The sequence below is a fragment of the Microcebus murinus genome, chromosome 26 (genome assembly GCF_040939455.1).
Source record: "Microcebus murinus isolate Inina chromosome 26, M.murinus_Inina_mat1.0, whole genome shotgun sequence".
Lineage (NCBI taxonomy): Eukaryota > Metazoa > Chordata > Mammalia > Primates > Cheirogaleidae > Microcebus > Microcebus murinus.
In genome coordinates this window covers 1,469,868-1,483,990 of record NC_134129.1, presented here as the reverse complement: position 1 = coordinate 1,483,990, position 14,123 = coordinate 1,469,868, and the positions used below count along the sequence as shown (strand labels likewise).

The 14,123-nt window shown below is 42.1% G+C and overlaps 2 protein-coding genes across 3 annotated transcripts in view; one reads left to right on the top strand and one right to left on the bottom strand.

Annotated features, from left to right (window-relative positions):
- Positions 1-611: 611 nt before the first annotated feature.
- CXCL9 (C-X-C motif chemokine ligand 9) lies at positions 612-6,837 on the bottom strand. Its single transcript, XM_012744268.2, has 4 exons — positions 6,701-6,837; positions 5,434-5,560; positions 4,348-4,432; positions 612-2,799 (listed from the first exon to the last, which is right to left on the bottom strand). Exons 1-4 carry the CDS (start codon positions 6,762-6,764, stop codon positions 2,695-2,697), a joined length of 381 nt encoding a protein of 126 aa, XP_012599722.1. The 5' UTR covers positions 6,765-6,837; the 3' UTR covers positions 612-2,694.
- A 2,160-nt stretch (positions 6,838-8,997) lies between these two features.
- Positions 8,998-14,123, top strand: part of ART3 (ADP-ribosyltransferase 3 (inactive)) — a 96,778-nt gene continuing 91,652 nt past the window's right edge. For both annotated transcript variants that reach the window (XM_012744209.3, XM_012744191.3), the window contains exon 1: positions 8,998-9,085. The gene's annotated coding sequence lies outside the window, so the exon portion shown is untranslated. The remainder of the gene's footprint in view (positions 9,086-14,123) is intronic.

The window sequence follows — 14,123 nt, the reverse complement described above, 5'->3', positions numbered from 1 at the left end:
ACTCCACATTGCATAATGTGTCTCCAGCCCGAGTTTCCTAGATGCTTAAATAACTTATCCTATGTTTAATTCTCCACCATAACTACTTAAGGCCTTATAGTATATATATATTTTAGAGATGGCGTCTTGTTCCGTTGCCCAGGCTGAAGTGCATCATAGCTCACTGCAGCCCTGAACTCCTGGGCTCAAGCGATCCTCCTGCCTCAGCATGCGGAGTGGCTGGGACTACAAGAGTGTGCCACCACGACCAGCAAGGCTTTCTAATATTTGAACATATACAATTTTAGGAGATAGAAAAGAATTAGGACATTTTGGGTCTCCTGGATGTATATCTCATTGGAATAGCGTTACCTTGTGAGGATTGGGAAATAAATTGAATTCCACCTCTCAGTTGTCAATGTTGTCATAAGTCAGTGTTGTCATTTTCCATAGAAGGTTTCTCCTGTCCCCAACAAGCCCTTTAAAAGGCTTTCATGTGTTTATCTCAATTTATGTTAAACCTATTTGAGATGAAAGCTAAAAAGTAAATAATAAGCACATGTGACACTATTAAACATGCAATAGTTGAAGGGCATGTTCAAGACAAAAAAATCAAACTTGTTTTCTGATCAACAGTCTATTTATTGATACTATTTTAACAAAGAAAATATTTCAAAGTACAAGGTATACATGCCAATAGTGCTTTGAACTTAAAAATTATTTGCTTTTAGAGTATACATGTATACATAAATGATAGACAATTATAGTGTATGTGTATTTACCCATAGATACTTAGTGAAAACGTGGTCATTGGTTATTAGTTCTACACTGTCACTGTGACATGCAAGGTAGTTGGATTACAGACTTTCAAATTATGGAACATTTAGAATTTGACATTTGGGTGGGATCACTCCTGGGCAGCACTCGAAATCATCCATAGTATGAAGGCTGTCAAAACTGTGTAAACTGTGGGAAGGCGCGAGTCTAGGTTTACATTCTGGCCAAAGATCTCCTTTCTTACACAGTGCACTGAATCTCCTTTCGAAGGAGGTTTCCAAGTCCTGCAGAGGCTAACTCGACTCCAACCGTCCCTCTACTAGCAGAAGTTGCTGCTCCGTCTGGCTCTCGGTAGCTCACTGTTCCCTTTCCCCTTGAGAGCTGGTGTGGTAATTGACAATCGCAATACAAACTCCAAAACAAGTCAAACTGACAATAAAATCCATACTTGCCTAAAATGAGTTTTGAAAGGATCTCGGTGGCTGTCTTGTTTGATCATAGAAAAATGAAGCTGGTGAGGAATGGTATTGAAGAAAGTTTTGTATTGGGTGGGGAAAGGTTGGTCACTGGCTTCTCTCCAAAGCCCTTTTTATTGTAAGATTCTGGGGATTCTAGGTGTCCTGTATAAATATACAGTCCAGGACACCCACAAGTATTTTAAACATGTGCTGCTTCTTTGTTGGAGAAGCCAAGTTAGCATCCTGTCCTGATAACACAGGATGTTGCATCACGCCTGGTCCCTGTGGTGCTGGTGGCCTGAGGATAATGAATGGAGGAGGTTACGGGGTGGCTGACATGGGGCAGCCAGGAAACCGCTAGGGCCTCCCACCTGGAACGACTGCCATCAAGAAATTCTGGAAAACCTCATTCCACAGTATAATTAGGCACGGTGACAGGTGACAGATCCAGGGAAATAGACTGTGGCCCCTGTCTCAAGGAGCTGACAGTCCGGTTGGAGAGGTAGGATAAACACCCCCAAATTAATCACATAAGGATTAAGTGCTCGGCCACATGGTACTGAGCACAAGTGAAATAAGGGTTTTAAGATGATGTGAGTGTCCAGAAAGGTTTTGTTCAAGAGGCAGGATTTGAAGTGAGCCTAGAGGACTAGACTGAGTGAGGATGGGCAGGGAGAAGAAGGCATTTCTGGGGGTATTGGGGAAAAGCTGGGAAAGGGGTAGACCTGGGTGGACGAGAGAACATGACGTGTGGGCTGGCGAGAGGCAGGCTCTGGCTCGTGGCAGGGAGGAGAAGAGCTGGCTTGAATGGAGCCCCGGGGAACAGCAACAAACAGCAGCCATCCGGGCAGGCACAATGGGGTCACACAGCTTCAAATGCCAGAAAGGAGGCTCTGAAAGCCAAACAGGGGTGATAGCAGTGGTGACAGCCACCAACAACCAGCATGGCTCTCTCAGACACGCCGGGCGTGAGGGCTGCAGGTGGGTTCCGGTGCAGACGCTGGCGGCGAGGCAGCCTGGTGAGGTCCAGCCCTCCACGCTGCTGCTGGCCAGCAGGCCCACAGGCCAGGGGCTTCCCGACACCTGCCTCGGAACACTCCCTGGAGGCTGCGGCTCTGCCGCCCAGCAAGCCTGCGGCTGCTCCCAGACAGCTGCTGTGTGGGGGAGGCGGCTGTGTGGACATCTGCCCAGATGTGGGATCACTGACATTGTGGTCGCAACCACGGTGGAATGCAGCTGGTCGGGGGAGAGAACAAAGACACTGTAGCCTCTGACCATTCTTAACATTTGGACTTTTAAAACCAACCTTCTAGCTTTAGTTACAATTTCATAATGCTTTAAATTTTAAATCTTTCATAATGCCTTAAATTTTCTAATCAAATTAACAATCCTTTGTATTAGATGCCATCCCCTTTTGAAATTATTTCAGTATCATTACAAAACATTTTTAACACCAGGTGCTTGTTGGTAAAATGGTCTCTCAGGTAGTCTTCTTTTGATGAGGATGTTGAGATTTTTTAACTTTCAGAATTTTTTTGTTTTTCTGATATTTTTTCCCTTTCTTTTGCTTTTTCTTTTGGCTGACCTGTGAGGAGAGAGGGGAGAAAAGGACAATGTTTCTGAATCTTACCATTTTTACTTCCCCTTTATTATATTCGGACCGTCTTGCCTGGGGTCTGTCTTTATCCCCAAAACCAGTATAGAGGTGCTTCACGCTCAGAGGGGATCCGGTTGGCGACTCTCTTGACTTTGCTGACTTGAACAGGAGGCAACATCCCCTCACTGGCGCCTTTGTCTATTCTCCCCACTTGTCACTACCCTCCCTAACCTTGCTTCCCACCCATCTGCCCCAAGTGCAGCCCTATGAGGCTGCTACTATTATGATCTCCTTTTTATCTATGAGGAGGCTAAGGCTTGGAGAGGGTGCCGGGCCTAAAGTCAGACAACGAGTGCGTGGAAGAACCACTAGCCTGTCAGCCTCCAGAACCCAATCTCCCAACCACAAACGCTGTGGCCCCCTTCACTCCCAGCTCCTCACTTAGCATGTCATGCTGGATTCTTCCCACTTGATCCTGGTCTACTTTTCTACCTCAATCCAATCCCTTCATGCCCTTTACTCAGACTCTAGGCACGTTCCTGAGGGCTCCCTGAACACAGCGAGCTCTCTCAGATGCTACTGTTTTTTGTCCTTCCTGGTCAATTACTTATCCTTTAAGACCCAAATCAAGTATCACCTGACAAGGGAAACTATCCTTAATACTTTCTCCCTCTCCTTCCTCACAGCAAAGCTAAGTACTCCTTCCTCTATAGTCTTCAAGATTCCTTGTACATACCTTTGTATTTCTCACAGTGTATCATAATTATTAGCACATGTGCTACAGAAGGAAGGGACTCTATCTCTACCTTTTTATACTCAGTGTCTACCATTCAATTTATTACATATTTATTGTACTGAATAAGAAAGACAAGCTCCTTTCAGCTAGATAAATGGGTCCAAAAAAAAAAATTAATAAAAATAAAGTAAAAAAAAAAAAAAAAAAAGAAAGACAAGCTCCCTATCCTCACGGAACACATAGTGGGGGACAGACAAGTGACACTATGTGCAGGAATATAATTTTGTTCTAGGAACAAAATAGAAGCACAAGAATATGAATGAAAAACGTTATCTTTAAAAGAACACCACAGAATTGGCCGGGCGCGGTGGCTCACGCCTGTAATCCTAGCACTCTGGGAGGCCGAGGCGGGCGGATTGCTCAAGGTCAGGAGTTCAAAACCAGCCTGAGCGAGACCCCGTCTCTACCATAAAAATAGAAAGAAATTAATTGGCCAACTAATATATATAATATAAAAATCAGCCTGGCATGGTGGCTCGTGCCTGTAGTCCCAGCTACTTGGGAGGCTGAGGCAGGAGGATTGCTTGAGCCCAGGAGTTTGAGGTTGCTGTGAGCTAGGCTGACGCCATGGCACTCACTCTAGCCTAGGCAAGAAAGCGAGACTCTGTCTCAAAAAAAAAAAAAAAAGAACACCACAGAATCTTGTCTTCCAATGTTAATTTCTAAAAGAAAGAACATTTTGTTCGTCCTTTTTTTTTTACTTCCCATATGTGCTGTGTTCTTCCTTTTTACCAACCTACCTGTTTCTCCCACTCTTTCACCAATTCCTTCACCTCTGCTGAATCTGGGTTTAGACATGTTTGATATCCGTTCTTCATTGTAGCACTGCCAAGGAAATAGCAACAAGGTATTTTTCCCTTGTTTATAATTTAAATGCTCTTTTCCAGAAGTAATGAAAATCAGTATGAATTTTGCTGAATTTTTCTAATGAAATTACTTATAATAAAACATTTTCCTAGGACAAAGTGGACAAACTGGTTGAATTTTTAAACTACTTACAGCAGACACTTCAGGAATAGTTTAAATATTTTTTCCTTAATTTCTCTGTATAGTCTGAGAATAAGAGCAGCCACTTTATAAATCATCCTTGACTTAGGTATCAAGAGAGTTAAAATATGCATATCCTTTAACCTAGCAATTCTAATCTCTAGAAATGTGTTAACAGGAAAGAATTAAAGACACAATACTATCACAATAACAGTTTGATTTCAATAGCAAAATTTGGAAATAACCTACATTTCCAACAATAAGCATTGCTCATATAAATTGTGGTATATCCACATGATGGAATACAATTTGGCCATTAAAAATGACATTAGCAACAAACAACATTATTAGAGATTTACTGACATGAGAAAATGTTCATGATATAGTGTTAATGAAAAAGCAGATTACAGAACAGTATGTAGTGCATGATTTTATTTGTGTATACATATTATGTATATAAATAAATGCTTATATATTTTATATCTATATCTGCACACACAAAGCAAATGAGGGGATTTGGAAGACTATATACCAAAGGGTTAACAGTATTTGTCACTGGATGATAAGATTATAAATGGTTTTTATTTTCTTCTTTTGTTATCTGCCTTAATCATTTTCTAAAATAAACATGTTACTTTGCTAACATATCAGTCTTGGCTTCTAATCTATCATAAATTCTTTTTTTTTTTGAGAAAAAAAAGGAAAGGAGCAGCCCAAATTTATGGAGGAACTAATTATCTGAATTTTGTGTGCGAGCAAGCACTCTAAAGGTGAAATTCATACTAAATTTCATGTCCCTGCCAATATGGCACATGTGTGTTGGATGGATTTTTACTCACATGATTTCAGTTTTCTCGCAGGATGGGCTTGGGGCAAATTGTTTAAGGTCTTTCAAGGATTGTAGATGGATGGTCCCTTGGCCAGTGTTGATGCAAGAACAGCGTCTATTTCTCATTATTAGGGTTCCTAATGGAAAGAAAAAGAGAACACATCAGTACAGGACAATGTCTCAATTCAGGCGATCTATCAAAATGACATATTTGATTTAATCATGATTATTGCTATCACTTACTGAGTGCCTGTAAATAAATCATCACCACAAACTTTTGAAGTCAGTATTATCTCCATTTTATAGATAAGGAAGCTAAAGTTCAGATACACAATGTAAAGAACAAAGTCATACAGCTTTTAGGGGGCAGGGTTTCAGCTTCAGGTCTCTCAGAATCCAAAGGTGTTCTGAATTAACATACCTTATAACCTTAGGAGAAAAAGAGACTTTCACAAGATTTAACAAATGCCTATCACAGGTCAGACAAACAGATATTTAATTCATGTGTGCTATGCCGGTCAGTTTCTTAAGCAGCTCCCAAAGCCATTTATTACCTGACTTTAGGGAATAGAATTGGTGCTGGTGTTGGACAGAAAGCACTACTTTAATAATCAATTATCACTTCCATTCTCATCCTCCCTCCTCCCCTTGCCTTGCTTTTCAACAGTGTTTTAAACTTTTGAAAACCCTTTAAAATGTTATCTTTAATTTTTAGACTCACACAACATATATTTACTTAGTACTTACTATATGCTATACATTGTGTAGTAGGTAGAAAAGCATAACTACTAAGTTTCCAATTTACAGATGAGGAAATTGAGATCTAGAAAGGTTAAGTAATTTGCCCAAGGTAACAAGGTAGTTAGCAAACAGATTAGGGACAGACTCTCCGATTACCCTTGAGATTCTTAATTGCTTAAACACAGACATACTTAATTACAGACATACTTATCAAGAAAGAAGACATACTTATCAGGGAGAAGAAAATAATTTAGGAGACAGAGTGTTTCATCTCATTATCATGAAGTTTAACAAACATTTATTGAACTCTTACTAGGATTCACACACTTAAACTACAAAGACTTGTGTTTGACTTGGCAGATCCAAGTTACAAACTTTGGATAATCAACCATATCACTGAGAAGCTTTTATAAGTGACCAACATTACTTGCCAATGCATGCAGAACATTCACCTTTATCTGGTGAATAAAGAGGCTTTTACAGAAAGTGATTACTTCTCTGACTTTACTAACCTAATATAACTCAGAATCCCTTACCTTGAACTCCAATCAGAACCAGGAAGATGATGCCCAAGAGGAAAGAAATACCACTTTTCTTCATAGTGGTAGAATGGAGTTCTACTAAGTCACACCTGTGTTGAATCTCAAGGCTGAGAAATTCTTTAGAGAGTATGATTTTGGGAATATTTATTTAGGAAATCTATTTCCCTCCTAAACTCTGATTGGCTGGCATCCTTAGCTGATCTAGCAAAACTGACCACAAACTTGGTTGTGCTGGGGGAAACCCTACTCTCAAATCTGAGGGAATTTCTGAATGTTTTATTTCCTTTTCACATAAATGGGGAGTTTATAGTAAGGGATGTGAAACCAGCAGCACTGGTATCCTTCAGAACACTCACAGGTGCTAACCTGGGTGAAGAATAGGTTACATAAAGGAACATGCTAATGTCATTAGACAAAGGTTGGAGATGTGGTTTCCAGATGGGACATATCAAAATCCAGAAAAGCAATACACTTTTCAAATTCCCTTACTATTTATGGCATATCTTTTTGTATAACATATGGCTACATTTTTCTTATACTGCCCACCCAACAACTTAAAGCACCTTAATTTCTTCACGGACCAGGTCATTTTCTACTAGTGGTAAACTCATTTTGTGTCACTGCTGCCGCCATTTGTTTTTGGTTTTAAATTGTTAAGATTAGTTAAAATAGGGTTCAACTGAAAATAAGAGACCCTAATTTGCAGTTGACTAACAAAAACAGAAGTTTATTTCTCCCTGACAGAGGTCAGTGTATCAGTACTCAGACGGTAGCTCTTTCCCGTGAGATCTTCTAGGCTCCTCCTATCTTGTTGCTTTGCCACCATGTCTAGGTTGCTGTCCTCATGCACATGGCCAAAGGTGGCTTGCCATCATGTCTAATTTCCAAGTATAGGATGGTGAGAAGGCACAAAAAGGGCATGTCCCTCCTTTTAAGACCCATTCTAGAAGGTGGACCCATCATTTTCCATCACCTCCCATGGGGCAGATCTTAGTTACATGGCCACACCTACCTGCAAGGGAAGTTAAGAAGTGTGATCTTTATTCTGGTTGACCAGCTAAACATCGGAGAGTTCATTACTATAAAACAATGTTTCTTATGGATTCCCCCCCACTGCCCTGAAAAAAATTTAACTGAAATCTAAATTAATTTTCTCCCTAATGAGAGAAATTAAATACTAAGAAATAAGATTTTGTTGGATAGGGTTGAACTCTAGAAGGCCACTAATCATCGTACTAAGATATTTTTGCCCTCCAAGAACCAATTTTTGTTCCCCTTGGGAGTAAACAGGTATTAGCATTTTATGTCACATGATGCACATTTTTTGACTGGTTTCTATAAGCATTATTTTAATGCTCAAATAGGACACTACAGAATTATTTTTGGAGAAAACGTGTGGTGACCTTTGATACAGCTTATTCATTTGCTTATCCTTAATTTTGGTAATGACCGTGACCATGCATACGGTGGAGATAGGTCAGGTTCCAGCTTTTGCCACTTAATGATTGGGTTGCAAAATACTCGATTTCTGTGAGCTTTAGCTTGCTCAGTGAGAAAACTATCACCGACCTCACAGGTTGTTAATATTAACAGCAAGAAAACATCATCAACTGCAAAGCATCACAGAGCCAAGTGGCTATTCTTTCCAGCAAGGAAAGAAGGATGGAAACTCCTTAGGATAAAAAGTAAGGCCCACACAGTCTGCCGGGCCCACATCCCAGCCTCTTCTTGCATAGTTCGCTGCTCTCATCACCCTGTCCTCTACCAGGTCCTCAGAGGGACAAGGCTCCTTCCCATCGCACCGTTGCTGCCCACCCGTTTCCCTGCCTGAACACCGCTGTGCTTGCCCCGCATCTCCACCCTACCACTTAGTAGTCTCATTCACCTTGGTTACCCAGGAAGCATCACTTCCTGGGAGCACCTCTCTGGGATCAGGAGGGGGTCGGGCTCCGCCACCACCTGTTCTCATGGCACCGCGTGCCCCTCCTTGCTGACCCCGTATCCACGGCAAGGTCACATTTACCCGCGACCCTGTGGTCAGCTCTCCCTCCCGCAGGCGAGGACGTCCTGTGCGGGCCCACGTGCGAGCGCGGGCCGCGTGCTGGGGGCCAGGGGCGTGCGAGCGCGGAAGGCGCAGGGACGCTCCGAGCTCACCCCCAGGTCTCCCGGAAGCGCGGGCCAGCTGCGCGCCGCCACAGGCCCTGTGACCTCCCAGCGCCTGAACAGCGCGCGCGCGCACTGCGCATGCCCAGCCACGGGCTTCCAGAACCTTCTTCCTCCGGGACGTTACAGGCGGAGTTCACGACGCTCTTGGTGCCGCTGTGTGTCTCTGCCGCCCGCGCCGCTCTGGACGGAGTGGAGGAGAACTTCGAGGAGAAGGTAGTGTCGTCCCGGGCGTCTCTCCTGTCAGTCTCTCAGACCCGGCGCGGAGGCCGCGCTGAGGCGACGCCGCAAGTGGGGCCCGGCAGCCGGGACTGTGGCCGGGAGGCCCGGCTCACCGCGACAGGGGCCAAGAGAAAGGGGTGCTGGCAGGGTCAGTCGGGAGGCCCGTGGGGCCGGCTCCCATGGACCACCACAGAGGGGCTGATGGACCGGGAGGCCGTGGAGGCCTGGCCCGGTTGAGCGACGCTCTTCTTCCGTGTCGGGGTCCCTCCAAGTAGGCCCAGCCCGGGAAAGGAAGGCCTTGCGGGGCTGCAGCCCTCTGCCGAGGGCCGTGCAGACACATGCTTGCTAGGCCTCGTTCTGGAAGTTTGCAAACTCTGGGGAAAAGCGCGTCCTGCCTGGGCAGAGGGCATGAGAAAACGCCATCCGTGCGGTGTTTACGGCCACACGAGGCTTTTAGGAGAAAGGGAAACCTAGCGAAAGGGGGGTGCGTGTAGGCGTTTCCCACGGTGAGCTGGGAGAGGAGCCAAGGATGATCAAAGATGTTGCAATCAGCACTGTGTCCCAGTTCCGCTTTGGGCTGGAGTTTTAGCCTCTTGTGTATTGAAAAATTCCGGTTCTGTGCCCCCAAGGCACCGAGTGTTGATGTCAGCCTTGCAGAACTGGAGTCTTAGTTTTCACATGCGTTGCTCAGCCTCCTTTTTGTCTTTTTTGGTTATAGGATCAGTATGATCCGTTTAATTATGTATGGAGTGTGATTGAGCCTGTCACAGTGAAAGTAAGAGTCTTTTTACTTGTGAGAGGGGAAGTTTCTCTCATAATGAAACCCCCAGGCCTGCTTGGATTTCTCATGGTGTGGACTTCCCCTCCTCTCAGCAGCAGCTGCTGGCGTTGAAGGATGCTTACTTGAAAAGGGTTTATTTCTTGAAAGTCTCAGAAGCCCTGAGTTAACTTTCTGATTTTTCTTACCCCCTCTTCTCTCCCCATGCAGGAAGTCCCTCCTTCCTTCCAAAATATAATACGGCAAATTCACTGCAAGCCAATTATAGTGGGGGGAGGGGGAGGTTCATATCATGTTTGCATCTAAGGTCGCTAAGAGAAAATAATGAATTCTACCTTTGCTAACCTTACTACTAACTAGTCTCCTGGTTTATATTTCTCATGTAAAGCTTAAGGAGTAAGTTAGATTAGTGAATAAACTGTTTTGAGGCTGTCATTTAAAGGACAGCTGTGGCCAACTGTTGGCAGTAACATGACATTTTTGCTCTGTGACTTGAGGCAAATCAGTTTACAGTCTGATGATGACATGTGATCATAGTCATTAAGAAGCTGCTGAGCAGCCTAAAGAAACATTATCCTGACAAGGAGAAAAGATGATTATATTTTTACTTTAAAATTACTATATGTAAGTAATTTTACAAGAAGAAAATCCACATTCTTAAAGCCCTTCATTTACTGTTTATCATTCATTTCAGTTCATTCATCAAACTTCTGTTATGATTCTAGACTCCTAGGACACAAATATGAAAAATAATCTCTGCCCTCCAAGAGTTCACAGTTTAGTGGGAGAAAGCAAGATGTAGATTAACAATTAGTGTAGAAGTGTTATGATAAAGCCTTGTGCAGAAAAGTTGGAGTTGCAGAGAAATCCACAACCCTGGTTGGTGGGCTCAAACACAGTTGTTTAAGGTAGGTCTGAAAGGGAGAAATGGTTGGAATTTTTTACTAGAAGTCATTGGGGAAAGCTGTTCTGAGCAGGAGACATGAGAAGGTATGCCACTTTCAGAAACTGCAAGTATTTTGGCAAGGGTGGAGGACACAGTGAATAATGAAGGAGTGGTGAGAAATGACATGAAGAGATTTACACACGTATGCTTATATGTACCTTTGACCCTTGTCACCAAACAACTTTTAATCTTATTTTATATAAATATTTCCTTGTATCTACACAGATTATGTATTTTTTAAAATGTTTTAGTGACAATTCTTACTCTAGGCCAGGCATAGTGGCTCTTACCTGTAATCCTGGCACTTTGGGAGCCTGAGGTAGGAGGATCATTTGAGGCCAGGAGTTCAAGACAAGCTTGGCAACATAGCGATACCCTATCTTTACAAAAAATAAAACAATTAGCTAGGCATGGTGGTGCATGCATGTACACCTGTCCCAGCTACTTGGAGGCATAGGCAGGAGGACTGCTTGAGCCTAGGAGTTTAAAATTGCAGTGAACTATGATGTACTCTAACCTGGGCCATAGACAAGACCTATCTCCAAAAAAAAGTCTCTTACTCTAAAAACGTTCTGTTCTATTGTCTGAGGATCACTATCAGCCAAGATGGTTGTATAAACTGTATTTATTGTAGTTTGTATCAAAAAATAATAGTTCTTACCGTTTTTCGAATTATGAAACTGAATATACATTTTCAAGCTGCATTTACTGTGGGGCGCGGTGACAACGCCATTACAAGATGGCGCCGACTTCCGGTGGCCCGCCTGTAGTAAACAAGTTCAGCGCATGTGCAGAGTAAGTCCTGGCCTGTTCTATAAGTATGCATATGAAGGATCTTAGCTTGGCCTATCAGTAATAACCCTCGCTCGCTTTTAACCTATCCCCATCACTTCCCTCCTTCCTTAGAGTATATAAGTGTGTGAGAGCTTGTGCTCAGGGTCTTCCGCATCATGTAAGTCTAAAGGGAACCCCATTAAAGCACTGTCAGAAGAACTCCAGTTGCCGCGTCTTCCTTGCTGGCGAGGCGGGCGCGACAATTTACCTCTCATTTCAAGATTCAAATGTATTTCTCTTGTTAGGAATGATGGTAGTGCTCCCAGCTAAAAATTGTGCTCTAACATTTTCCACTCGTGTTATGTCCACCACTGTGGCTATGTTCTTTCTATCTTTTCTCCTCTAGTATTATGGTATTTATTAGACTTTGTAGTTAATATTCTCATGTCATTTGTGAAACTACATTTGTTGTTACCTCAATTATAAATTTTTATTTTGAATGATTTTGCCAGAAGTAGACATGATGTCATTACTCATACTTCTGTTTTTCAAGAAATATGTAATTCTAATTTTTTTAGTTTTTGTTTTTATATTCCAAAATGCACGTAGGGTGCTTCAGTGTCTGAGGATCGGAGACTTGGGATTTTAATGTTTCTGGTATTTCTATCCCAATCCATCAATCCATTCTTTCTCTCTAAGCTAAATAATTGCATTCCTTAGTCCCAGAGGTATATTGAGCTATTTTCAGAGTTCTGTGTCTGTGTATGGTTGAAATAATTGATTCTGTGATTCTTGCTCCCTGGCTAAGCTAAATTTCTGCATGCTTCTTAAAAAGTGTTTCACTTCAAGTTTCACTTCACTTTTACTTTGAGTAGATAACTACTTCAGATTCTGCTTCCTTTGTCAAATCTTCCTGAACACACCACAGCCCAAGGTCATCTCTCCCTTTTCTGAATAATTTTTACATTTATTTTGACATTTATAATGTCAAGTTTATTACCCAACTCCCTTTAGCATTCCTTTCATGTAATGATTAGTATCAGTAAGAATAGATGAGACACCATGGGTCCATATGCATTTCATTTATTTGTACTGACAACTGGTCATCAGGAGATACAACTGCTTGGCAAGACCTAAATTCATTGGTATGTATGCTAATATGCCTCCTTGTAACTATAATCTAGGATTCCTTTCTGGGTTATCCTTGTTCATCGCAAAGATGCCTTCCAGATTCCTCCAGAGCTTCTCCTAAGGTGGAGCTAGCTAGACTATTTATTGTTCCACCCCTTCTTATGGTTGGATTTGTTACTGTGATGGTTTTTCTTAATAAAACATGATAAACAAGATAAATGGTTCTATTATCTAGCCAATTTACAGTGGTACATTCATGGTTTAGTCTCAATTTTACTTTTTTTTTTTACTGTTGTTGATGTGTCCATTTGTTCACTTTGTATGTCAAATTTTATTTACATCATACATGGTGAACTTTCTGTTCATGTATGTATGGGGTCATGTAGTATGATCATGTCATAAATCTCGGTGAAAACGTCTTTTTCTGGGGAAATATGTGGACCACCATCATCAAAATGTTGCATCTGATCTAAGAATACTGGCCTCCCACATAGAAGGGAGATTGGGAAAGGGAAAAACGTTTGTAATCTTGTCTCTTAATTTTCTTTGTCACACCATACTTAGTTCACTGTTTCATATAGAGAGCTTGATAATTGCCCAGCACTGTTCTTCATCTCTGATCTAACTTCCCTAAGAAGATGTTTTGGTTTTTTTTTAAGTTATCTGTCTAGGCTTTTCTGTGTCTGAGCTAGGGTCCTGCATGAACCTTGTCTTTTGGCTTTTATAATTAAAATTGTTTTTAGGCCTGGCGCGGTGGCTCACACCTGTAATCCTAGCACTCTGGGAGGCCAAGGCGGGTGGATTGCTCAACAATAGCGAGACCCTGTCTCTACTATAAATAGAAATAAATTAATTGACCAACTAATGTATATAGAAAAAATTATCCAGGCATGGTGGTGCATGCCTGTAGTCCCAGCTACTCGGGAGGCTGAGGCAGGAGGATCGCTTCAGCCCAGGAGTTTGAGGTTGCTGTGAGCTAGGCTGACGCCATGGCATTCACTCTAGCCTGGGCAACAAAGTGAGATTCTGTCTCAAAAAAAAAAAAATTGTTTTTAATTTCTATCTGTGGAAGAGATAAGTAAACTTTGCCTACAGTATCTAGCAGTGATTGAAATTAAGTCAGTGTGACTTGTTCTGCACAAGGTGATGCAGACTTCATTTACAAGCCAGTATGTTGATTCCATCTTTTTCTTTTCCTGTCATGGCAACCTTCTGTTGAGATCGAGGGAGAGACTATACTCCTGAGTTAGCAGAGAGGCCTTGTCAAACTATATAGAACTTTAGGATAGGAAATAAACTTTCATTATTTTAGGTCTTTAATATTTTGGGAGTTTTGTTACTATAGCGTAATATAGCAGTCATATACATTATTTTTTGTCTATGTTTTATAGGATGCATATAAC

Coding starts and splice junctions, on each gene's coding strand:
- CXCL9 (XM_012744268.2), bottom strand. CDS start 6,764: ATGAAGAAAAGTGGTATTTCTTTCCTCTTGGGCATCATCTTCCTGGTT. Junction 5,561..6,700: donor GGTTCTGATTGGAGTTCAAG/GTAAGGGATTCT, acceptor TCTTTCCATTAG/GAACCCTAATAATGAGAAAT. Junction 2,800..4,347: donor TGAAAGAGTGGGAGAAACAG/GTAGGTTGGTAA, acceptor CTCTCCTCACAG/GTCAGCCAAAAGAAAAAGCA.